Source organism: Salvia miltiorrhiza, chromosome 2 (genome assembly GCF_028751815.1).
Source record: "Salvia miltiorrhiza cultivar Shanhuang (shh) chromosome 2, IMPLAD_Smil_shh, whole genome shotgun sequence".
Taxonomy (NCBI): Eukaryota; Viridiplantae; Streptophyta; class Magnoliopsida; order Lamiales; family Lamiaceae; genus Salvia; species Salvia miltiorrhiza.
This window is the reverse complement of record NC_080388.1, coordinates 38515883-38542980: the sequence shown is the minus strand read 5'-3', so window position 1 is coordinate 38542980 and position 27098 is coordinate 38515883. Positions and strand designations below refer to the sequence as shown.

The 27098-nt window shown below is 38.9% G+C and overlaps 3 protein-coding genes across 3 annotated transcripts; 1 reads left to right on the top strand and 2 right to left on the bottom strand.

The window, feature by feature from the left end:
* Positions 1–2251: 2251 nt before the first annotated feature.
* Positions 2252–3393, bottom strand: LOC131008414 (uncharacterized). Its single transcript, XM_057935296.1, has 5 exons — positions 3273–3393; positions 2773–3188; positions 2614–2682; positions 2478–2537; positions 2252–2332 (listed from the first exon to the last, which is right to left on the bottom strand). Exons 1-5 carry the CDS (start codon positions 3391–3393, stop codon positions 2252–2254), a joined length of 747 nt encoding a protein of 248 aa, XP_057791279.1.
* Positions 3394–3537: 144 nt separating this feature from the next.
* Positions 3538–6023, bottom strand: LOC131012312 (uncharacterized). The gene is made up of 7 exons (XM_057940253.1): positions 5827–6023; positions 5658–5735; positions 5413–5490; positions 5256–5333; positions 5107–5166; positions 3824–4605; positions 3538–3726 (listed from the first exon to the last, which is right to left on the bottom strand). The coding sequence occupies exons 1-7, from the start codon at positions 5861–5863 to the stop codon at positions 3553–3555; spliced, it is 1287 nt and encodes a 428-aa protein (XP_057796236.1). The 5' UTR covers positions 5864–6023; the 3' UTR covers positions 3538–3552.
* Positions 6024–9886: 3863 nt separating this feature from the next.
* Positions 9887–10703, top strand: LOC131012329 (uncharacterized). The gene is made up of 3 exons (XM_057940269.1): positions 9887–10017; positions 10097–10261; positions 10352–10703. Exons 1-3 carry the CDS (start codon positions 9922–9924, stop codon positions 10472–10474), a joined length of 384 nt encoding a protein of 127 aa, XP_057796252.1. The 5' UTR covers positions 9887–9921; the 3' UTR covers positions 10475–10703.
* The last annotated feature ends 16395 nt before the right edge of the window (positions 10704–27098 follow it).

Here is a 27098-nt window from a genome sequence, read left to right as displayed (position 1 = left end):
CGTTCAAGGAGGATCTTCCGTTGACACCATGGTGAGGACTGAGGCGGCTGCCGACGGCATCGTGCACGGCATCGCCGAACCTGAGCCAGGGAAGGCGCTCGGCGGCACGCTTGCTGACGCGGGCGTTGGCGAGCTTGACGCTCGTGGTGGCCAGTCCGGCCGTCCACCTCCATTCTCGGTTCTCCTACCGGTGATTGATTCGAGTTCGCCGGAAGTCCATCGTGACAAGGGGGGCCTCAATCTTCCCCTGGTTTCTTCTAATTTTGACAGGTCTAGATCCCCTGCCAATGTTCCGTCTCACCAACCGCCTCTCGTAAAGCCGGGTTATTCTTCCGGCGCAGTGGCTGTTGGGCAGCGCTCGTCGGGTTTTTCACCGGCGCAGAGTTTGATCGGTGATCCTAACCAGGCCATCCCTGGTTTGATACAGCCGCTGCCGTCTGTTGTTACTTCAGTAGCGCAGGTGCCAGGTTCTGCTCCGGCTGTTTCTTTCGCTGGCAAAGTAGCTGATAAAGTCCAACCCAAATCCCTTAAGAAGCCGGATGTTGCAGCGTATGGCCTACGAGGCCTTCAAATACAGCGACAAGGAGAGGTTGTCACCCTCTCAGTGCCCAAATCGGAATATCAAACAAAGTTGGAAGAGTTTCAATTTGCACTAATCGGTAGACTTATCCAACGTAAAGGGGACAAGCCACGCACGTTCGCCGACATCTCTCATGAACTTCGAACCATATGGCAGTGCGCCGACTGTCAACTGGTGCCCATGGCTAAGGGATTCTTTGTTGTTAAATTTTTGACGATGGAAGCGAAAAAGAAAGCTAAGGGGAGTTCTTTTCTCCAACTGTCAATTGGCCACGTACGCTTCCGTGAATGGACTAGGTATTTCGATCCGTATAAGGAAGTGTCGTCTCTGGCTCAGGTATGGGTTCGGATATATTATCTCCCTGTGGAGTTATGGACTCCGGTGATTATTGCTGGTATAGGTCGTGTGCTTGGTCATCCTATGCGAATTGATAATGCCTCCGCAACTGGTTATGTGGGACACTTTGCGCGGGTTTTGGTGGAACTTGACATGGCTTTGCCTATTCTCAAGTCGATGTACATTGATGACGGCGATAGATCGTTCTACATTGAGTTTGGTTTTGAATCTATGCCCCTTTTTTGCTCGCGTTGTAAACTTACAGGTCATTCAACGGATAAATGCCGGAGAGCTGATAGGGCCACGAGCAAGCAAAAGATCACTGAGCCTCCTGCTGTGGTTGTGAAGAATCTTGATAAGGGAGAGGGTCCGACTCCTGCATGGCAGCTTAAAGTTGATATTCTTAAACCTCTATCAGGTCATGATCTTCTAGACGCGGCACCTTTTAAGAAAAATGATCTCCCTCTGGCGGGGGATGCTAACCGATATCAAGCGCTAGATGAGGATGAGGAAGAGGAAGTGGAGGAGACTATCATTGCGGACTCCAATTTTGAAGCAAAGCCTTTACATGAGGAAGAAAATGATGGGTCGCCTCACACGGACAAGGCTAGTGATAAGGAGGGCTCGAATGTAGAGGGAACTTTGGAGTTGGATTCTGGAACGAATAGTGGAGCTGTGGTAGAGCAACAACCGGTAGTTGGGGCAGAAGATTCAGCGACCCAGCGGGTTAATTCGCCGATTAAGGAAGTTGATTTTGATAATAAATCAATTTCTTCTCCGGATGACATGGCGAGTCGTATTATTAGGTTAGAGGAGCAAGTTAATCAGGGGATGCAGTTGCTCTCGGAGCAGAAGCGCGGACGTGGTCGTCCAAAAGGCTCGGTAAAGGGACGAGAGCCTATACATGCAATTCCGAAAGGTTGTATTAAAAGTCGTCTCAGGAATGCGGAAGAAATGGGCAACAAGCCGATGGAGTTTGTGGTTGACGTCACCAATAGGCCTAGTATGATTGCAATGAATAATGTCGTCCATAGGCGTTGGTCGGATGATTTGGATAATGATCCTGACTTTCCTTTTTGAGTTGCTCTCATTCGCTTTTTAAGTTTTGTGCCCTTAGTCTGCATCTTGTGCTCTCAAGGGATGTTTTTTCTTTTTCACTTTTTAATAAACCTCAATTTAAAATAGTTAGTGAACAGTGCACCAAGATAACACCAGTCAACGAAAAAAACAAATACACAAAATTCATATTGAAATGAATAAGACACAAATTATATAGAACAATAAAGAATATTCGATTCAATAGACTTACAACTTTCACAACAAACATTTATTTATTTATTTATTTATTTCACATACCTCAACAGCTTTTTGCATATCACTATCCTTATTCAATCCCAGATCCGCCGAGCTTGTATCCTAAATGTAAATTAATAATTATTATTGTACTTCAAAAAGTAGTTAGTAAATAATACATATGACTTAAATACCAATTTTTTTTGTCCACTCGCTCATATAGTTATTTGCAAAAATTATCCTAAAAGGTATATTATAGATAATATACCTTGTCCCTTAGAGGTTTTTCTTTGATCTTCGACACATCCACATTATTTGCATGGACATCCTATATACATAGTAACATACGTTAAGCAAGAAGCATCGTTACAAATAAAAATTTTAAATCTAAATTCCTCAAATACCTTGACGTTATTCCCCGTCATTGTCTGGTATCCATCGTTCCGCTCAATTCCAGCCACCTCCAAAGATTCCTAAAAATTTAATCTAAATTAGTTAATCACAAATAAACCAAAAAAAAAAAGTAATACAACATACAATGTGGACAAAAGATGAAATAATACCTTCTGTTGATATGTGTTATCATGTTCCTTTGTCGGGTCTAGAGGAGTGAAGTGCAAATCAAACGTGGGAATATCAAAAGCACACTCGAAGTGCTTTGTCTTCGAAGTATCAGACTCGGCAGATGCTTTGTCCACAAGATCAACTAATTCGCTTTCGAATATTAGATCATCATACAGAAATATGTTAGCCGGATCTTGAGATTTTTCTACTGGATTGATATTCATCTCAACTCCCAACATATCAGAAGCAGGCATACCGGTATCCTTAAGGGACATGTCATTCGAATCAAGTGGCTGATCTAGATTTTTATCCACCCCAATGTTTGTCTCATCTTGAGCTTTACTCAATTCATTGATATCAGAAGCTGGCATACCGGTATCCTTAATGGACATGTCATTCGAATCAAGTTGCTGATCTTGATTTTTAACATCTTACAAGCTGTTATGACGTTATCCTTAAACGTCTGGTCATTCAAATCCAAAGTCGTTGCCGTGCTCACCATCTTGAGCTTTACTCAATTCATTGATATTGATCTCGATTCTCAACATCTTACAAGCTGTTATGACGTTATCCTTAAACGTCTGGTCATTCAAATCCAAAGTCGTTGCCGTGCTCACCATTTTTTTAAAATTCTCAATCCTAAATGCGTTCTCTAGTGCTATTGCTACTGCTTCTTGCATGATTCTCAGTCCCAGATTGATATGTTGTCCATATCCATCTGTACTTGATTTCTTCGGCTGTTCATCTGCCAAATTCCTCCCATCCGTTTCATGCTGAATCTAATATTCATCAGGAAGCTTAATCGGTGTTCTAAGTCTTCCACCACCAAAGTAACTGTTAACCAATTCTTTCTTTTGCCTTTTCAACAAAGTGGACGTAGTCCAATTTGAAATGATAGGAAATTCTCTCCTTGATGGTGATCCGAAAACCTGTATACGATCGACGTAAAGGCACTATAAATTTTAAAAAAATATATGTTAGATACCATTTTCATTAAATAACAAACCAACAAAACAAAATTAAAAAAAAATAAACTACAACAATATGTACCGTCAAGAACAAGGCTGGTCCTGCAAAAACTTTCTTTTTATTTTTGTCCCATGAAAGTCTCTGATCACATGCACTGTCCAGAACATAGGCCCCCCAATTCCACTCTCTTAGTTTGTCCATATCATGAAGACAATTCAGAATGTAAGGATGCACTGTCCCACTGGTCATGCTCTCAATCAAACAACATGCCATGGCAATTATGAAATGTCTTTTGAACCATATATCTGCATCAACCCTTTCTATCATCACGTCCAACACATGTGTGATCTTTATGTCATCCTTAGTTGAATCTTCAAAGAATGCCAACCACTCATCATACAGAGGACTTCTATGTTTTCTCTCGAATATCTCAATTTCCTTTTTGTCTTTTGGAAAACCATAAACTCTATACACGTCATCTTCATCAACCCTTATACCTTGATTACCACCCACCACAATTGAACAGCTCTTGCAGTCGAAATGCTCGACTACCCAGAAAGCTAGTTTTCCAGGTAATTTTCTGACACCTAACTGCAATACGGACCCAAATCCCATGTCACGTACTGCTTGTTTTTGAGCTTCATTCATCAAGCTAATTTTCTTGAACAGTGATGCTGGCGAAGTCCGTGTTCTCAGACCTGGAACAGATGCCATAATCTGTCTGACCTTTTTTTTCTTCGGAAAGTTTTCCTTCACTCCTCTTCGTTTGCACCGTACATCCATGAGGTTCGCGATTTGAACCCTTGGATGCACAACCTCAAAATCATCGTCATCTGAACTCTCGCTTTCTTCATTTTTGTCCTCTGAATTTTGGCACACACATGAACAAATATCATGATTATATATGTAAAACAAATGACGAGATTTCAGTAAACAACGCATCTAGGAATTAATGCATAATTACATTAGCATGATGAACATTTAAATTATTTAAGTGAACTAAATTATTTATCGAAATGAATACCAACTGAAAACAAGTACACAAGAAATTCAACATATTACTTATTTTACATAATCTTATTTAATAAGACAAAGATATAACATAACCAAATTACACAAAACACTAACAATTTATGCCAATTGATTCCATTCATTCACACTTTTTACAAAAACTAACTCACTTTTTTATTTGCTCTTAATATTTATAGCCACATATATTAGTTGAAGAAACAAACGAAATAATTGAAATTATAGTAAATTCTAAAAAACTTTCAAAGTATATATATATATAACAAATTTTAAACAATTTACAACAACAAAATGTTAAAAATGAACCACAATATAATATTTTACACAAAATTTACCTTCACTCAACATTCTTTTTCCTTTATTTTTTTTCCGTTCAGCTGCCTTGGAACACTCACCTATTGAACAATACAAAATAATAATCGAATATTAAATCAATCGCAATGAATAATGCATAAATCTATATATTTAAAGACAAACTATATACCTTCAATCATTTGATCTGGATTCTTGTTTTTATATTGTTGCACTGTACGCGATTTCTTTACTTTGGCAGAGTCGGGATCTACACATTTTCATTTAAGCACAAATGAATTATATTCAATTGTCACTTAATAAAACACCACAAATTCCACAAAAATTACCTAAAATTATTTTTCCTTTTCCCTTATTTTTATCTTGTTGAATTGTACATGGTCCCTTCACTTGGCCAGAAATCGGTTCTAGAAAATAAAAATAAATAAAATGTTATCAACAAAAATGGGTATACAAACATATTTCACAAGTCATTCCAATCAACAAATAATATAGGTTTCTATAGATTTTCCTGACACCAACTAAAATAATATAAAAAAATATGAATTGTACAAATACTCCTTCAACTATTTACCTCGAATAACTATACCAGGAAGTGAAATTCTCTTTTGCTTCTTTTTGACAGGGGAATCACCTGTTCCCTCAGCATAACCTACTTTAAGTTCATACTTAAACATTCAATTGATTCCAAAATATCATATAAAAACCTATTGATAACAAAATACATAAATGGCTACTGTTACCTTTCTGATTCTTTTTCTTTTTGGATTGAGCAGCCATTCTTAGTACCTTAACTCAAAACATGAAATAAAAATATAATTAGCATAGTTCAATGTCTAACACGTGCAAATACACAAAAAAAAAAAAAACAAATATTTCACTTTCAAACCATTGAAAATAATATAAGTAAAAAAAAACACATGACTTCAATGATTTCTTGTGTTTGTGTTCATAATTAGTATATAGTACAAAAAAACCTATTTTTACTCGAAAAGGGGGGTGGGGGGGCCATCAAACAGATCACATTCCAAAACACACAACAAATTGACATATCGAAAAAAATAAGACACGTGCTTGACAAAAAAGCATCAGAGTAATCCAACTTCACACCAAAAATTAATATAAGTTCCTATTTCCTTTACTGTACAACAAATCAATTTATTCTTTCTTCTCCTTTTCGTTTAATGCTTACACCATTATATACCTTTATGTAACTTTCTCTCCTTAATTTGTAGTGTAAACAGACCACTGTGATGTTGAATAGTTCATTCACCAAATAAGAAAAAAAAAAAAACCAAAACGAAAAGTGAAAACACCAAATCACAAACTAAAATTCTTCGGCTGAAATTTAAATCACCAAATCGTGTTGAACAACATATAAACTATAAAGAACTTAATAAATGGATCATAAATAATATGAAATCAGCACGAAACAACAAAAAAAACTCGCCTTTTTTTTGGGTAAAACACCTTCTTTCACAAGTTGTTCATCAGGGTGGGCTATCCTTCAACAAATCGAGGTCAATCTCACAAATATAGATCACCACAGTAAAAACCCTAGATCTATTTTCAGAACTGCAGACGGTAATTTTCAGAAGCCGATTTTTGACTATTCTAGTTCACTTACTGCGTGAATAAAGTGAAAATTGGAGGTAAATTGGATCACTACATTTCAGCGCCGGGAATCGTGGAAATTAGTTGGCACGCGCTTTTAGAAGTCAAAGCAAATTACACAATTCTCCCTAAATGAGTGTGAACGTGTATAATAGTTGCCAAATTAATAAACTGAATAAAGAAATCATAAAATACAACTAAAATAATCCTAAAAAATGTAGACGGTTGGATATATAAGATCCAATGGTTTAGATTGTATCCTAGTCCTAACACTTAAGGGGGGGTCTCACTGGAGCGCGCCCCTATATATATATATATATATAGGGTGAGATTTTTATGTAGCACTTTGAATAAAATAAATAAGTTAAGTATCACACCCCATAAAAATATAAGTTTAGTAGCACATCCTTGTAAATGTACAAATATATCCCTAATGGTCCCCACATATATATATATCACTTCTCTCTCTCAATATCTAATAAATAAAATTTTAAAAAAACGTCCACATCCCATCCCCACAAAATCTGCGAACAGCACTTCCAATGAAAAAGTGGGTCAAATTTAGAATCTTCTATCAAAATCAGTTTTGTCCTATATTGTCTCTCTCTCTCTCTCTCTCTCTCTCTCTCTCTCTCTCTCTCTCTCTTTGTACACAAAATCAAAATTTTGACAAACCCTAGAGCCGTGTACACGAACTCTCTGAATTTCCAAGGGAACAATACCGTGTCTCTCTTGTACAAGCTCAAATTTCATCCAATTTGAGAGCAAAATTTCACCCAATTTCACGCCTCTCACTCTTTTCTACAAACAAATCGTGTGTGGTTTGAAACCCCACACAAATCGTAGCCGTGTACTCCATAATAGAGCAAAAACTTTCTTGAATTATACTTTCCTCTCAATTAACAATGAGTGATACTGAATCCGACTACTCGAGAGAGGAAGAACAACCTGTAGAACGAGGCCATCGCCCGAGTACATCGAGGAGGGAAAAATACCCGACGCCGAATCCGGTAAGTAACCGTGAACTATATTTGTTTAAATTTGAATTTATGTGTTTTGTATTGTTAAATTGTGCACAACACTTGATTATTAGGTGTTTATGTATGGCATAATGTTGGTAATTTGCGAAATTTTGAATCTGGAAAGTAATTTGAACAACCGTGTACAACCGTGTATGGTTCTTCAGTACACGGTTGTACACGATTAGGTATTTATGTTACACGATTAGTATTAAATGATTTAATATGCCCTAATTATGTATTTTCAATGTATAGATGTATTTTTTGTGCTAGATTTAACTGTGTACAACCGTACACGATTTGTTCATCCGTACACGGTTGTACACGGTTGGTCTATAATCTGAAACGGTTGTACACGGTTGGTCTATAATCGTACACGGTTGGTCTAGAATCGTACACGGTTGATATTTTTTGATACTGATCATCATTTTGAATTAATTGCAGCCTCCGAGGCATGTTTGGTTACGTCCGTACATGCAAGGTTATGCCGGACGAATCAATCACTACATCAAGGACAAGACACTGAAGGAAGTGGAGACCTGTCTGACGCACTACCGGTGTTTTGAACAATTTAAGAAAGCATCCCGCGGGGCTCTTACTCATTCCAAATTTTGTGCCATGGGATGAGTGTGTTGAAGAAGCATCCCGCGGAGATTTCCGGTACTAGGAGGACGTACCACTTCTATGGGCCCATATGGGCATTACAGATTTGGTCGTACGAGGCCATTCCGAGGTTGGGCCGCGCGTGTGGGGCTCGTGACACGAGCTTCCAGATGCCACGATTGGTCAACTGGACGACTTGGAAGTCGGCTTCTGACTTCGCCCACTTTTTTTATGCTGATGAGGTAATTATTGTTATTTTTTTACACTTTCAATCCTTTTATTATGTTATGATTAACGAATAATGAAAAATTATCGATTTATCTTTGTGCAGGACGAGTGTCACCGGACACTCGAACCGATCGAGGAGGAGAATGATTCATGGTATTTGCAGACTCTGAGGCTTCCCGACCCTTTTTCTGTACGATACTATCCTGGAGGGAAATATGCCGGCTTGACAGAGCCTCTTGTACCGGAACCGCCTCCTCCTGTGCAGAGGAGTAGCTCACGAGCAGAGCCTGTTCCTGTTAGGCCGCCTCCTGTGCCGAGGAGTAGCTCACGAGCAGAGAAGGCTCGCGGGAAGCAGCCTGTCCATGTTGAGCGGCATAGGCAGATGTATGCTGATCCGACTGGTAGCCCGTCGAAGCGGCCCAGGCCGCAGGAGTTCGATGATTCAGGGCCTCGAGCAGATCCAGATGCTGATTATTAGAGGCGACGTGATGAGGACTTGATTGCCCGTGTCACTGAGAGCGTGACATGGGAGCAGATCCGGACCGTGATCCCTGAGGTGCGGCGGGCGATTGTGGACGACGACTCCGAGCATGGACTGGTTGCCAAAATTACACGGAAGGTCATCGCCGCTGTGAAGGATATCTTCGGTGGGCGATCTTCTTCGAGGAAGCATAGATCATCATCCAGCCACGTCATTCGTCATAGACACGGGAGTGAGGAGTTCGACCAACCGAGACCCAGTCACAGACGGTCTACATCTCACATTCCTAGTCCTGGGCGATCATTCCATGAGGATCCGCCTCATGTGAGCCATAGGCACTCAGTTGGAGACCTGGATCGGCAGTATCGGAGTCAGAGGATCCGCAGCATGGAGAGGATCCACCCCATGCGAGTCAGCGGCGATCTGCCTCACGTCACAGTGAGAGGGAGGCATCTATGAGGCGATCAGCCTCACATCGTCAGCCGAGTCCAAAAACACCTATCCATGGAGATGACGATGTCCAGTTCAGCTGGACTACTGACGAGGAAGAGGCCCAGGATGTTGGGCGGCCACGACGCCCGATTAAGCCGTCTGCTCTTCTACAGAGTCTGTATGTGACTGATGGCCCACTTGACACTCCTGCGGCAAAGAAGGCTGCTTTCCACCAATTTAGGGCGATGGGCGATGATGCATGTGTTCCTGTAGTGGAGACTGGATATATGATGACCCAGGCCTTGTTTAGGCGTATTTTGGATCGTCGTGCTGAGTTCGATGCTGAGGTATAATATATTCGTAATATTGTATTATTTAATATGCGTTGTGGGAATAACGAAGTCATGTTATTTTGGATGCAGATTATAGACCTCTGGATTTTGAAGCTAAATCGAAGGATCATGGTCAACCAGGAATATATAGTGCATCGGGGTCGGACTCAACTCCAGCCGGGTATTAGTCGAGTTAGAACTCCAGTGGCTGCAACCGTTTTATATGTAAGTTTAATGTGACTTTGATTTATTTTGAGGCTTCCAATATATTGCTACACTCATCATCTCAATTATTCTTGTTCAGGATACCCTATACAGAGAGTATGGTATGCTGCATCCAGAGGATCCCCACGGGAATAATCCACCAGAGCGAAATGCATACACACATTGGAATGTGCCCTACAATCTCATCACAATGTTCCAGGGCACTGATGCAGATCATACGTGGCATTGGTTGGAGGCTAATGAGGTAAGCTTAGTAATTCTTAAGGGCAATGCGACATTACTATCAATGGGGTTTAGTTTCTAAGTTTTTTTCGAATCATCACTATCAATGCAGATTCTTACTATTTGCAATGTCAACGCGAGTCATTGGTGCACTGTGGTCATTTCTATCGAACGATGGGAGGTTCGAGTGTATGATTCTCTGTCACATGTTGAAGGGGCCACACAACGTCGATGAGCTTCAATGAGGTGCATAACTCGTTTGATGCTTAGATTGTTGCATACTGTGGGGCATTGGGATAACAATCCCAACAGGTTTGTGCATGCTGCTGATGCAGAGATGGCGTATGTGATGATGCCCCACAACCAGCAATTTTTGCAACAGGACAGCATTAGTTGTGGTATGTATGCATGTGCTTACTTAGATCGTCTGGTATGTGGAAAACCGAAACGGGAACGGATGAGAACCAATAGGGATGTAGAAAAATATCGCTACATAATAGCTGTTAGGATATGGGAATTGTGTACCCCAATTCCCGCTGCTTTGATTTGATTATCATTTTATCATTGATTTGATGATAATTTTTGTAATTGTCATTGATTTGATTATCATTTTGTTTAAATGAATTTGATTTGATTGGGGTCTGAATTTGTTGTTGGTATTTGTTGAACTTGCTTTAAAATTCGAAAAACAGGTGTTTTTGGGGTGAACAAGGGCTCTGTACACGGTTAGGCCCTAACCGTGTACCGTTTCTCGAAACCGTGCACGGAAGAACTCAGAACCGTGTACCGCACACGGACAGACCCTAACCGTGTAACCGTGCACGGTTGCGAGTTCTTCCGTGCACGGTTGCGTGCACGGTTTCGTGAAACTGTACACGGTTAGGGTCTAACCGTGTACAGAGCCCATTCAGCCCTTGTTCACCCCCAAAACCCCTGTTTTTCGAATTTTAAAGCAAGTTCAACAAATACCAACAACAAAATCAGACCCCAAACAACAAGTAAACATCCAACAACATTCCAACAACATTTTGAAGATCAAAGATTCAAAATCACTCACGACCCAACATTTTGAGGACATGCATTCCTAGTGTGTGTTCCACTCCTACAAATGCCGCATTTATTCTTTCGCCGCCTTCGTGCATCGGGTGGTTGCTCGACACCCTCCACCGGCACATTCAAGTCCAATGCAAGTACTTGCGCTTTGCATCTCCGGGCATTGTGACATCTACCCTTGCAACGTGAGCATACTTGAGGTCGAGAATTAGGAGTACCCGAATTAGGAGGACCCGAATTAGGAGGACCCTCAACTGCTGAACGAGCCCTACTCAACTTCGATCGTCCCGCATGGACCGTGATATCCGGGGGTTTCACAACATAGGCTGATATCTCATCGGGCACATTCCAATACGTAGGATGTGGAACGGGAACAATACGCTCCATATATGTGGCTAACAACACGGATTGTTTGAAAAATCCTCCAACAAAATCCGTGACTTGCAGTCCTGCACGCCTAATAAAATGCAAAGATAAAAAGATAAATTTACAAAAAATTAATTCAATATGCAAAATTTGTAATAAATGAGGTACCTAATAGCGGCACAAGCATGATGACACGGAATGTCATCCAGGTCGAACTGAGCACAACTACAAGTCTGATTCTCGAGATCGACAATGTAGAATGCATGATCATCCTCAACACTAAACATGTGCGTCGTCGTCCCTCGAACAGCCAATTGCCGACCCGCTTCGACAGCCACATGCAACTTTCCCTCTACTACCTCAGTCAACTCATGTGACCTCGATGCAGCCGAGATGCGTCGCCTATCGAACCATTTCTCCATAATGGCTCGATAGGTCTCGATCAATGAAGCAACCGGGAGGCGTCGTGCCCACAACAGTCTACTGTTCATCGTCTCGGCAGCATTCGACGTCATGAAGCTCGTGCGTCGTACAGGGCACTTGGACCTGGCCCATCTCTCCACACCAATAGTGTCGAGGCGTGTGTGCGCGTTGACTTTCAGTACTTGAAGCGCAGAAAAATTCCTTTGAAAATCGTCTGATCGATAGGAATATGCCGCTGCTTTGAAGACTGCAGCTACATGCTGCCCATAATGCGCGAGATTCTTCTGCAGATGGTAATAGCACAACCCGTGAGGGACGTTCGGGTAGACACACTCCACAACATTTCTGATGCTTTTGTGCTGATCAGACACAATCAAGAGATCATCCGGCTGACCAAAGCAAGTTCGCAGTCGGTGGAAGAACCAAGTCCAAGACTCGTCGTTCTCGATAGGACCAAGCCCAACTGCGAGAGGAAATATTGCTTCGTTCCCATCCTTTGTAACATCGACGAACAAAATACCGCCGTTCATTCGCTTCAGATGGGTCCCGTCTACGACGATGACCGGCCTCAAGTAACCCTTCTCAAAGGCAGCCATGCTCTGTCCAAGTGCAACAAACATATGATGGAACTTGCCATCATCCTTCATCTCAAGGTCGTATAATGTGCCGGGATTACTCATTCTCAGCATATACAAATACGATGGGAGCATCTGATACGAGTTCCCAAAATCACCATACGTCATCTCAATCGCGATGTTTCTTGCACGGAGAGAGAAGCTATAATTGATCTCAATACCGAATAAGCGCTGCATCTCTGACATCATCTCCTTCGGCTTCAAAATGACCCCCTCGCCTACCAATTTCCGTGCAAAATATCTTCCAACAACCCTCGCCGAAATCTGTCTCGGGGCAGTTCGATTCAAATCCGTGTGGCAGGTATGATCCATCACCACCTTGATCACTCTCCAGATCAATGCACTCTGAACAGCTCGCAGCATGAACGGACAATCGTTGCCATGCTTGCAAACAAACCACAAACGGGTCGTACTGGAACGTTCCACGGCGTACTCCACGTGATTCTCCATATGGTACAGGCCAACAGCGATCGCCAAATCATCCTTCGACCGGAATAGAACCCCCACTGATAATATCCCGCTCTCCAATACGTTTGAATCCTCCAAACCTAATGCCGGCGCATCGTCAAAATCGAGGACTGGAATCCCCCAGTCACGTGCCTCAAGCTGTTGAACTCCAACACGAGGCTCGACATCGGGCTGATCATCCGATGTGAAATTCTGAGGCCCTGTCTGTCTCCACGCTTCCTATTCAGTCGACACTGAATCCAATATCTCTCTGCGTCGTATCGCCTCTTCTTCCTCATCCGAAGACTCGGACTCGTCTTCCTCTTCCTGCGACGATGAATCGTCCCTACTTCTTCCAACGTCCGTCTCGATAGGAAACACAGTAGAACGCTGTCCCTCATAATATACCCGCTCCTGATTCTGAGGAACCAGAGCCGCAGATTGTTTGCCCTTCTCGATCACGTAAACAACAAGATATTTCTTCTGCTCGGAAATCAGCCGGTTCAAATCTGAATCGGCCTTCAAAGCCACTTTTATTTTTCACCCTTCGTCCGTGGTCGATATGTAGAAAAGCATATAAGTGGATCGTCCATCCTCGTTTAATTGATCGTGCAACTCTTGCCTCAACTTTGCATGACAAAGCTCTTCCTCAGACACGTACACGACAAACTCATCGCCGCCTTTATACTCGGTTAATTTCCACTGACCACTGTGCCGTATAACGATTGCTTGAAACGACATCTGCTTCAAAACGACAAAAATACAACATTTAAATACACAAACAGGAAACCGTGTACCCCAATACACGAACTGAATATACAATCATGCTAAAAATAACATCAAAATCACATTAAACCCAACCGTGTACAGCAAAATCGACCTCCGTGTACAACCGTGTACACAATCGTGTACGGGAAACCCTAATCGTGTACGGCAGAACACTAAGGGTTAAAAAATAAGGTAATTTACGTACAGAGTGTTTTTTGAGGCTGTTTTTTAGTGAAAAACATGTAATAAGTCATATATATACTATAATTATCGAAATAAACAACAAAAAATCACTAAAAATCAAACCGTGTACAACCGTGTACTCAAGAACACTAACCGTGTACAGTCGAAATTTAAAAAAAAAAACATATTTCACATACCTTATGTAATATAAGCCGTTAGATGAATTTTTTTTGAATTTATGAGCAACCGTGTACGAGCCGTGTATGTGTATTGAGAGGATTTTCTTCTTCTTTCTTGTTCAAATGTCTGATGAATGAACATTTGGTTGGTATCCTTCATTAACTACCCACCAGCAACCGTGTACGGAGCATTTAATTTCGTGAATTTAAGGTTGTTTCCTTAACAAGTCGTGTATGACTTTGAGTTGGTGTAAATGCACCCAACAACCATAAGATCACATAAAATCACGCCATAAACGTGAATAGAGAGAGAGAATCAGATTTTGGTTATTTTTAAATCAGATTTTAACGTGATTTTGGTTATTTTTAAATGAGAGAGAGAGAATCAGATTTTTATCGCATAAAATCACGAAATTAATTTTAACGTGAATAGAGAGAGAGAGAATCCGATTTTTTGGTTTTAATAGTTGATAATTTTAACGTGAATAGAGAGAGAGAATCAGATTTTGGTTTTATTTGGTTATTTTTAAATCAAAAATAAGTAATATGTCACTATCATTCACTTTATTGACTTGTACTTATGTACTTTAGGTCAAATGTGCTACAAAACTTATTTTTTTATGAGCCTTGATACTTAACTTATTTATTTTATCAAAAATGCTACTACTATGTATTGTCACACACACACACATATATATATATACTTGTATTTGCCCCCGTGCGATGCACGGAAATAATTTTGTATATATGTTATAAATATTAAATTAGTTATAATAGTTATAAATCTTTAAGTAAATATAAATATATAAACTTGTTTATAAATAAAATATTTGTATATGATAAAATGTGTAGTTTTCACAATAGTTGTGAAGTTTAACATATTTTATATTTTGTGGAGTATTTTCATATAAATATATTTTTTTAACTTGGGGGAGTCGAACCGGAACCTCACTGTTCACACACAGGAGGTCGCACTGCTTGGTGTCCCCTTAGGGACATTTTCATATAAATATTAATGCATAAAAAAATACTATTATATAAATATTGCATCTGAATTTTATAAATTTTGAAAGACTTCTTTGTATACAACATTGGTAGTAGTCGTACCGTCACCACTATCCTCATCAGAAATGAAGATTTTCAAACCGCTACGACTACGAACTCTCGAAATAGCAACGTACAACTGACCATGTGTAAAAACAGGTTTTGGCAAAAATAAGCCAACATGAGAAAGAGATTGGCCTTGACTTTTGTTGATAGTCATTGCGTATGAAACAATTAGAGGAAATTGACGCCGCTGGAACTTAAAAGGCAATCTTGGATCTGCCGGAGTGAGCGTCATTCTTGGAATCAATACTCTTTCTTCTACATTATCTCCTGTCAAGATCTTTGCTTCCAAAACATGGTTACCAAGTCTTGTTATCATTAATCGGGTGCCATTACACAATCCATTTGCATGGTCAATGTTTCTCAACAACATAACAGGAGTTCCCACCTTCAAGTACAGCTCATGGTTTGGAACACCAGAACATTTGATACCATTTAAAAATTCTGGTGTGTGCATTTGTTGAAAGAAATCGCCATTTGAATCTGATTTGCACATCGTATCAGAACTCCGATATAATTGTCCTTCAGCATTATTCAAGGAAATCATATGTTGGTTTACAGATTCAACAATATCCAAAGTAGGAGCTAATATTGCTCTTTCTTGTAGATATTTTGAATCCACAACATCAGTACCGTAAGATGGATATGTGCTGTTAACAATGGATGCAATAGAATTTCCCGAAGACTTAATCAAAATATCATCTGGTATATCAATTTCGGCATACCCATCATTTTCACCACCGATTTTACCATCACCTATATCTGCAATCCACTTTGAGAAATTTTCCACTTCAATAGCTTCATCAGTATTCTGAATATGATCCAATCTCATATTTTTTGTTAATCGGAGTACTTTGCAAAATTTCCAAAGATATGATGAACTAATGGTGGAGAACACAATGTCCTGTCTACCCCCTTTTGGAATAACATGTAAAATTTGTCGAAAATCACCTCCAAGAACAACACTTTTTCCTCCAAATGGTTTGCTTTCATTGGATGGGTCGACAGAACGCATTATATCTCGAAGACTTCTGTCCAGAGCTTCAAAACAATGCTTGTGCATCATCGGGGCCTCATCCCAAATTATAAGCTTACATCTCACAATAAGTTCAGCCAGAGGACTTCCTTGGTTGATATGACATGTGGATTCCTCATTTACATTAATTGGTATTTTAAAACGTGAATGAGCAGTTCTTCCACCAGGTAATAACAGAGATGCAATTCCACTTGAAGCAACATTTAAAACAATTTCTCCTCGTGATCTTATGCCTGCTGATAAAGTCTTCCATATAAATGTTTTTCCAGTACCCCCATATCCATATACAAAAAAAACACCACCAGAACTCGAATCAACTGCATGCATAACTGTTACATACACATTCCGTTGCTCTTCTGTAAGCTTAGTAACCAACACTTTATGTTCCTCAATCAAAGATCTTCTATCATATCTCATTTCTTCATGTATCAATCTATTTCCATCATTCTCAAAGAATTCAGGATTCGGAAAAGGCATGCTTCTTATGTCTCTTAGACTTTTGCCAAAACTTCGTAAAAATTTCTAAATAAACGTGAATAGAGAGAGAGAATCAGATTTTGGTTATTTTTAAATCAGATTTTAACGTGATTTTGGTTATTTTTAAATGAGAGAGAGAGAATCAGATTTTTATCGCATAAAATCACGAAATTAATTTTAACGTGAATAGAGAGAGAGAGAATCCGATTTTTTGGTTTTAATAGTTGATAATTTTAACGTGAATAGAGAGAGAGAATCAGATTTTGGTTTTATTTGGTTATTTTTAAATCAAAAATAAGTAATATGTCACTATCATTCACTTTATTGACTTGTACTTATGTACTTTAGGTCAAATGTGCTACAAAACTTATTTTTTTATGAGCCTTGATACTTAACTTATTTATTTTATCAAAAATGCTACTACTATGTATTGTCACACACACACACACACACACACACACACACATATATATATATATATATATATATATATATATATAGGGGAGGGCTAGAATAAAAACACTCTTAAGTGTATAAAATATAAATGATTTTCAGCCCTTAGATCATCAAGATCTACGGTTGATTCGTAACCCTGTTGGATGAATTCGTGGTCCTGGGTTCGAATCCCAAAGGTAACAAAAAATTATTTTTCACAATTCGTAACCATGTTTGATGAATTCGTAACCCTGTTGGATAAAATTCTTATATTAAAAAACGTTTATATTTATATTTTAAGAAGTGTTTTTACCGTAGCCCTCCCCTATATATATATATATATATATATTATACACGAATTTACATATCTATTGGTCTGAAATTCATTTGAATCGTTTCTCCAAATTCGATATTTGAACGTGGGCAATTTTTTCCTCTTGGAGATATAGAGAAGTTAAAATCGGATAAAATTAATGTTGCAATTAAGTTGCATTACACGAGTGCTAGACTAGATCGTCTAAAATTGGCTAAGTCGATATTGACTTTTCTGGTATATTTTTATTTATTTTTTAGTTTTTTGATAGGTCTGGTATATGTTTATTAAATTGCCAGAATTGGGTTAGGTCTGGAAATAAATAAGAAAAATGCTAAATACACATAATATGTGCGTACATAATTGGATATTTTTATCATTTTTTAATATTTCCAAATTTTGAGTAATTAATTCATTTTAATTGAAGTTTACATTTTACATAGTTACCCTTTACAGTAATTAAGGAAATAATATTGAGTTTATACTCTTTCCTTAGTATTAAAAGATTTTATTTCTATAAATTAAATAACTAACGTTGATTATAAAATTATATGTATTACAATATAGTAATCTTCATCTTATCTATCCATTCAACTAATTATGGATTATATGCACTGCAATATTGTCACGACCGGCCTTAATTAAGGATAATTAATCCGGGAAAACCATGACTGGGGAAGGGAAATTAAGAAGCGGGTTTAGAAAGGGGTGCATAAAAGAATACTCAAAGAGCTTGAATACGCATGAAATATTCCTTAAAAAGGAAAAAGGCATCGTTAGGGGCTTGGCTAAAACATTATCAGAGTTTGCAACGGAATGCGTAACTGAAATAATCAGTGTTTAAAGCGGAAAGCATAACTGTGATACATGTATGAAGACATGTATCCTTTCTGAGCCTACTTTAAGTTCGACAAAAGCTTCACTCAGCAATACTTCATCGCCCATCACAGCTCAACCTGCACAATCATAAACATCGAAGGGCTAAGTACAAAAGTACTTAGTGGGCAGTTGCCAAGCATAACATAACATCAACAACAAAACACAACATCGCATAAGAGGCATAAGTTTCTTTCAAATCCTTTGCTCATTAAACATTTCCAAATTCATAAATAGCATGAGCGCATTCTTCATCATTAACAATCATAAACACGCATCGTGTCGTGGAGAAGGCCTTCCCCAACGAACACGGGCATCGCACCGTGAAGGGGGAGCCTCCCTCAGCGGTCACGGCATCGTACTATTGAGGGAGGCCTCCCCCAATAGACGCTGTAACACTGGCATACTGGCATCGCGCCGCGAGAGAGGCCTCTCTCAGCGGACACGGGCATCGCGCCGTGAGGAAGGCTCTCCTCAACGGACACGGCATCGTACAGTTGAGGGAGGCCTCCCCCAACAGACGCAAGCATCAAACATAAGCATAAACTTATCAGCGTAAAGCATTCAAGCGTAAATAAGCGTAATCAAGCGTAAATTACATAGGCGTAAATAGTATAAACAGCATAGCATAAATCATTTAGCGTGCAGCATAATAAAGCTTAACTTATTTAAGCGTAATAAAGCATACCACACTTGAAGATCCAGTTTGCATTTTAAAGCATAACACTTGCATAACATTTTATTTACGCGTAAGAAATTGCCCACCTGATCGCAAAGTTTTGCTAAGTACTGTGACTTCTTGAATAGTTCTTACTCTCGCGCTTGACCTTGAAGTATGCTGTTGGTTTGTGGCTGAGCTTATGAATCAAATGTGCTGAAAATAAGCCGTAGCTTGAAGCCTTTATGTTGGTTGGATATTGCTTGGTTGTTGTCGATTTACTAGAACTGAAGTAATTGAAGTAGTATAATTGTTGGTTCTCTTTCAATATGTACAGGTGAAAATCAAGAAAAAGAAAGCATTGAGCTAAGTTTTACCTTGATACTTTGGCAGAACTCGTGGCTGCTCTTTGAAGAGACCTCTTGGTGACAGGAAAATGATAGAGAATGTTGTGCTCACTGCTGGAGTTGAGATAAGTGGAGGAGAGTTGTTGGTTAGTAGCCTTAAAGAATCGAAGATGATGGGGAGCAAAGGGTGGTGGTTGAAGAGGTGGAAAGCATGGCTTTAGCAAAGTTAAAGAAAAGGAGCTGATAATATAATTAGATAGTGGAGTTGGTGGCTGAGTAGGCCACGTAGAGTCTACAACTTTTGTAATATACTAGACGATTTTCCCCAAGCTGGGAACTAGCCTGTAATCTGTGAAATATAAATAAATATTGGCTTCGATTTTCAATCATCGCATTTCTGTATCCGTTTAGTATCTGCTTCCTTGTTTCCAATATTGAAAAACTATAATATGACTTAAATTAAATCCGTAGATTTAATTTGCGTTGTAGTCGGAATAATTCATCGACTTCTAGTAGCACTAATAAAATATAACTGCTTATGTTTTTCGATTAATAAATAACATGACTTTGCTAAGTCAGTTATAACTTGGAAATAATAATTATTGAATGGCTCAATAATTCTCGTCGCGTTTTTCTCATACGTATAAAAGTATAAAGCTAAAATAATAACTCTGTTTCTGATAAAAAAAAATCAAGACCATAAACTGGATTCATTTATAAAAAAAATTGCATTTACTAGTTTTAATCATAATTAAAAGAGCGGGCTACTACAAATATATACGCATTCGGCATTACTCATTCAACTTATGTGGTTTATTATTGTTTATGTGAATTATTATTTTCTCATCTTGTTTTTTATGTAGTTTATTATTTTTGTCATTAATTTAATTATTTTTTTCACTGTTACTAAAATCCCAAAATAATTTATTATAACATTTATTTTTAATTTAGTTTATGATATGCTTAAATTTACTCATTCAATTATATGTGTACAAGTTGTTGTCAATATGATACCTAATCATTGATTAGATTTGTGATAATAATGGCTTACATTTACTATATCAATTGATTAAGAGACCAAATCAATTGATTAAATTATAAAATTATAATATATACATTATAAGAAATTATAAATATTAAATTTAAAATATAATATAAAGAAATTAATATAATTGTGAGAATAATGTCGTACGTTGAGCACATCGATCAATGACTTCTTAGAAATATGTTATAGTACTTTATATTATAAGAAATTAGTGAAATTGAAATAAAACAATTAGAAAATACAAATGAATGACTAAAATTGTTATAATAATATCACACGGTGAGCATATCGATTGATTACTCCGCAAAATTATACTATATGACATTACTTTAGTATCAAAATAAAAAAGATTTATTATAACTGTGAGTTGGCCGCATTATTTGATTATTTAATATTATAGTCTATTACAAAAAATATAGTGAAATTAAAATAAAAGTTAGAAAATATGAATAAATGACTATAATTATAGTAATTCAAAGTATGATTTAATCCATCAATCCGGTCAACTTATGATATTTTTCTCAAAATTATATAGTAATTCATTTCTATTTCTAATGTAATAATAATAATTAAAGAATATAGCCAGTCTATGAGTTATATCTAATTATATTTTAATGGTAAATCACTCATCGAGCCAAATACTACCTTGTTCAAACTTGATTAGTTTAACTAACGAACTTCATACTAACAAGTTAGAACAAGCTTTTATCGAACCAAACTTTGAATAACTTACGAGTAGCTTAGTTCATTTACAGTCCTATACTAATACTATAGAGAGTCTCGTAGCCACATTAATTGTTCGACTATTATATAAAATTATAGTACTCCCTCCGTCCCGCTATTCAAGTCTCGTTTCTTTTCGGCACGGAGATTAAGGAGACTAAAATTAAGAGTTAAATTATGTCTTCAAAAAACTTAATGTTAGTTTAATTAAGCACCGCACCACCGCCTGCACCACCACCGCACCACCGCCTGCACCACCGCCGGTGGTGATTCACCACCGCCTGTACCACCGCACCACCACCGGTAAATCACCACAACCCCACCCAAATCGGTTTAATGTCGACGGCTTGGATGGAATTTTCGCGAGTCAGTCTTCCCCTGTCCAGGACTGAGTTTATTTCATAGATTGGGCTTTCAAGCCTCAAGATCCCTGCATAAAAAATGATGACAAGCGGTTGGTCCACCTTTTAGGAAAATGGTGGAAGGACGAGTCCGACGCGACGGCCGGTGGCGTGTGCGGCGACGAGTGCAGTCCCTTGCCTCAGAATGGGAGTTGACCTAATTTCATCAGATCAGAGATCGTCCCCTTGAAATCTGAAAACCCTCGATTTTTTTTCTTTTTTTTCTTTTTTGAATTGATTGGAGATCCCTTTTTGGTAAAGATTGGGGGCTGAGAAGGGTTGCTACCAGAAACTGGAGATGATTTTTTCCGAGCTGTCCCCTATTCCTTCACCGGAATCTGGAAACCCCCCATTGTCGCCGGATACTTGAAAAGAGAGCAGCCGGAAAATAGAGAGAGACGAGAGAGAAAGAGAGAGAGAGATAGAGAGAGAAAGAAAGAGAGAGAGACGAGAGAGAAAGAGAGAGAGATAGAGAATAGAGGGGAAATCAATTAATTAAGGGTTTATTAGTTGAATAATTAGTGATCTCATTTAATGTTAAGCATTCCCTTATTATTTCCTTTTTAGGAAACGAGACATTATCGGTGGGACAACCCAAAAAGGAAAATGGGACTTGAATAGCGGGACGGAGGGAGTATATATCTAAATAACAACATTACACATTAGTAAAGTTGAATTCCAAATAACAGAATATCAATATGCATAGATATAGAATTAAGAAGAGTGACACACATTGTTCGATTATATATAGTAAAAAATAAAAAATAATAAATTGAAATTTAATAGTAGAAAATTAATTTGAACAAATACATCTATGCAATTTAAGTTCTGAAAAAATAAAAAATATTTTATAAAATAATTTGAAGACAATTTAAAATAAAAAATTATAATAAAAAACACTTAAAAAAAATTAAATCAATCAATCAATCTTATATTGTAGTTATATATATTTAATCATGTATTATTCTAATCCTTTGTCACCTTGCCGAATAGTGCCATACACAACATATTGTTGAATACTGCTGAAATAAAATTTTATTGCCAAAAGAAGAAATGAAAAAGACCTTTGAGAGCACAGGCGCAAATAAAGGAGGGAGCTGGGCCTCGTTAAAACCTTCTTAGGGAAAACCCGAGGGGGAGAAACCTTAAGAAGGAAAAAAGAGTACCCGTAGTAACAACGCGAAAAAAAAAAACAAGCAAACGAGGGCGGAGTTGTCACGACCGCACTTGCTAAGGATAGCAAATTCGGGAAAACCGCGACTAAGGGAGGGAAATTAGGAGCGGGATTAGAAAAGGGGCATGTTTAGCTTCTTGATGACTCGACTTGTATAAGGAAATCAATCGAAATATCTAGATATCAACGAAGGCCACAAGGGGACCGTACATAATATTATCCCAAAATGGGGTACTCAATGGTTTTAGTACATTATTAAATAATACATATTGTTTGACAAATGACATAATATCTTAACATAATCAGTGTTCGCAGCGGAATAACAATTTGAGTATATGTATGAAGACATATACTCTACTCTGAGGTAATCATCCTAGATCGACAAAAGCTCCGCTTGCACACTACATCCTCGATCACAGCTCAACCTGCACATTTAAAAATACATACAGGGCTAAGTACAAGAGTACTTAGTGGACACTTGCCGAAATTTACATACATGCATAATATTTTATTGTCAAGCCTTTCAACAGTAGTAAGATACGAGGGTTTTCCTTTAAAGACTCGTATTTACCAAACATAATATCATTTCTTTCATCAATAACCCGCGCATGTATTTTATATCATTAATCACCATATCAGTAACTCGTGCCGAGAGGGAGGCCTCCCTCTACGGACACTATGATCGGCCAACCCGCTAGATGACTCACGATCACAAGGTGTACACTAATTCCGAAGGGATTTGCGGTCCCATCCAGAATCCGAATTCGATTAACATCAGATAGGCAATTAATAATAAAACATAAAGCATTTAGGCATTGACAATATCATTTAAATTCATAAGCATAAAGTCTTAACAATTCTAATATATAATTTTAGTTTATACGTAGAAAGCCCACCTGAATAGTAGACTCACGGTTTAGCTCTAACTCTGGTGCTTGACCTTTAATCCGAGAAAATAAAATAAGATTCTAATTCTCGAAAAAATCTCAATAAATGAGGATGCGTGAAATGATTATGCATGACTCATATTCCTTTAATTAAATTATGAGATGCTAATCCTATTTAAGGAAATAAAGCTCGTCTTATGAGGTCGGATTATTAATATTTAATAATCTACTCATCTTAAAAATAATCTAATTCACTTACTAATTAATAATTAGTAAGTCTTAAAATTTTCTCTAATTAAACTTAATAGAATAATTATGAAGGCCCGATAGGAATTTAATTCGAGCCCAAATGAATAAATTCAAAGCCTAATGCATAAATAATATTAGGCCCAACATCAATTAAATAATAGGAGCCCATTTAAATAAATTTGAAGCCCATAAGAAAAATAATAGGAGCCCAAGGGAAGCCCAAAATGAAAGCCCAAAGTTTCACAAAATATTAAGCCTCAAACAATATAAATTCGGCCCACCTAAACTCAAAAATCGGCCCACCTAAACTCAAGAAATCGGCCCAAAGAATTAGCATTTGGCCCAACTGAATTAGGCCCAGAAAATAAAGCCCAAAACCTCTCTCTCTTTCCACATTCGTTTCCTCTCTCTCTCTCTAATATTTCTCACTTCCGTCTCCATCTTTCCCAGAATCGTGTTCTCTCCCTTCTCACTTGAGTCCGCCCCCCCCTTTCTTCTTCTTCAACGGCGAGGAGCGCCGTTGTTCCTGCTGCTCCGGCGACTCACGGCGAGGTCGCCGCCGGTTCTCCCTCTCTTCACTCGATCTGCTGCTCAACATCTCTCTCTCGCTCGATCCAGCCGTCGCCGCCCCGCGTCCTGGCCGTTCCAGTCGCCGGCGTCGCTCCGAACCTCGACGCCGGTCTGCTCCTTCGTCTCCTCTCTCTCGATTCGAAGCATCGGTGGAGAGCCCTAGCCCTAGTTCATCTCCTTTTAGAAAATCCCGCCGTGGCCGTGGGTTCTGTAAATCCGGCGACTCACCACCGTCGTCTCTGAGAATCCGGTTAGTGGTCGTTGCTCGGATACCTGAAATCGGTCTGTCTTCTCGACCTCTGCTCTGGCGTCTTGCTCCTCGGCTCTGGCAACGAGCTCAGCCCTCAACATCTCTCTCACTCTCGACTTAACAGATCGTGGAGCACCAAGGTGAGCTTCTCGCCTGAAACCTGCTGCCAAGCACCGAGCGCCGCTGCTGTAGGGAGGCCGGCGAACAGTCGGGGTCTCGATCCGATGCGATTAGCTCGGGCGAGCCTGGCTGTTGTCGCCTCTAAAATTAGTGAGGCCATCGCCGCTCCCTGCTCTGACGCACACGTTTGTGCCGACACGACGAAGGCAAGGGTCGAGCCCTGACCTCTCGGCTCTGTTGCTGCTGTTCGGTTAATGGCGAGCCGGGGAGTCCGCCGTTTCCAGTTTTTCTCCGAGTTCCGAAGCCGGTGAGAGCTCCATCGTCGCGTCGTCCTCCCCAACGCCCCTGTCACTCCGAAATCTGGAGATAGCCGCTGCCTTCGCCGTTGCTGAAAATGGAGGACCAGCGAGCTTCGTCGCGCCGCTGTCATTGGGAAACCGGTGAACGCCTGCTGCTTCACCCGCGAGTCGCCGCCCACTCGTCGTCTCTCGGCCCGACTGAACAGGGCCGCGTCCCTCGTTGTCTAAAAGCTAAGTTCTTCAAGTTTCGTTCCCCTCTTATTCTACGAATTATAGGTGTTGTTGTGCTAAGTAAAAGGCCATGATTTTTAAGCCTAAATCGTGTATGGTTACATGCTGTTGGTTATACATAGAAGTGAACATGCTGTTGTTTTTTTTTTTTTAATAAGTAAGAAGTGAGACGATAAGGCTATGTGTGTAAGTCATAGTGTGTTTGATTCTATAGAAGTAACTAGTTATGCTACTCCCTTCGTATGATGCATTTCAATCTAATGAATATGATTTCTGTGGGTGTGCATCATGTAACAGGAGGAAGTAAATTGAAAAGAAACAGAATACCTTAATGTTTGCTTTGGTTGAAGGTTGCAGTTGAATTAAACTGAAACTTGTGAATACTTTGGCAGAGATGGATGAAGAGCAGTACAAGTGTGGAATGGGAATGAAATGAGGAGGTTATATGCTTGAAATCTGAAACCAAATGAAGGTGTTCGGGTGTGAAATGCACACTTGTGCTAGTCAAAAATTTTGCAAATATGCTGCTGGAGCTGGAGTCAAAAGAGTATTACATAGGCGTGGAGCTGGAGTCAAAAAAATGTCCAGAATAGATGGCTGAGCATGCTTAAGGAATAGCTGCAGATTTTTGCACACACATACACTATTCCTTTTTTTAAGTGTTGGTAGATAGATAGAAAAATAGGGGTTTGTAAAGTGAAGTATAAACAGAAGCAATAATTCTTGTCTTGGAATTTCTATATCTGTAATATTGTATTGCATTTTTTTTTTAAAATAAAATCCAACTACCGGGTTTTGTTAATATCGCGTGTTTATGAAACTACTCGATATCTGCTTCCTTTCTTAGCTAGAATAAATTCTAAATTAAATCCGTAGATTTAATTCTTCATAAACCGGAATAAATTCACGACTCAAGAAATAATAATAAAAATAGAAAAATAATTCTATTGTGATTAATAAATAACATGACTTAGCTAAATCAGTTTTGAATCTGAAATGAATAATTGTTGGCTTACTCAATAATTCTCATCGCGGTTTTACTCACGCGAAGCTAACTGGCTTAGAAATAAAATAATAACTCTGCTTCAATTAGAATATAATCCAGTGTCATAAGCTGAATTTAAATAATAAATAATTACTGGGCTTGATTTACTGAAAGATGAAATAATAATTATCGTATTACTGGATTTAAATATAATAAAAGAGCGGGTTGTTACATACTACCCCTCTTAACAAAAATTTCGTCCCGAAATTTGCATACCTATGTGAAAAGTTCTGGGTATTTTTCTTTCATCTGGTCCTCAAGTTCCCACGTTGCTTCTTCCGGTCCATGGTGTCTCCACAGTATTTTGACTGACGCGATTGATTTATTCCTCAACTCTTGCACCTTTCGGTCCAAAATGGCTTCAGGTTTTTCCTCGTACGTCAAGTCTGGGTTAAGAATCATTTCATCTTGGTGAATCACGTGTTTGGGGTCAAACACGTACCGTCTCAGCTGTGACACGTGGAACACATTGTGGACGTTTCCAAAGCTAGGTGGCAGTGCCAACCTATACGCTACGGGACCTATTCTTTCAAGGATCTCATAAGGTCCTACAAAACGGGGT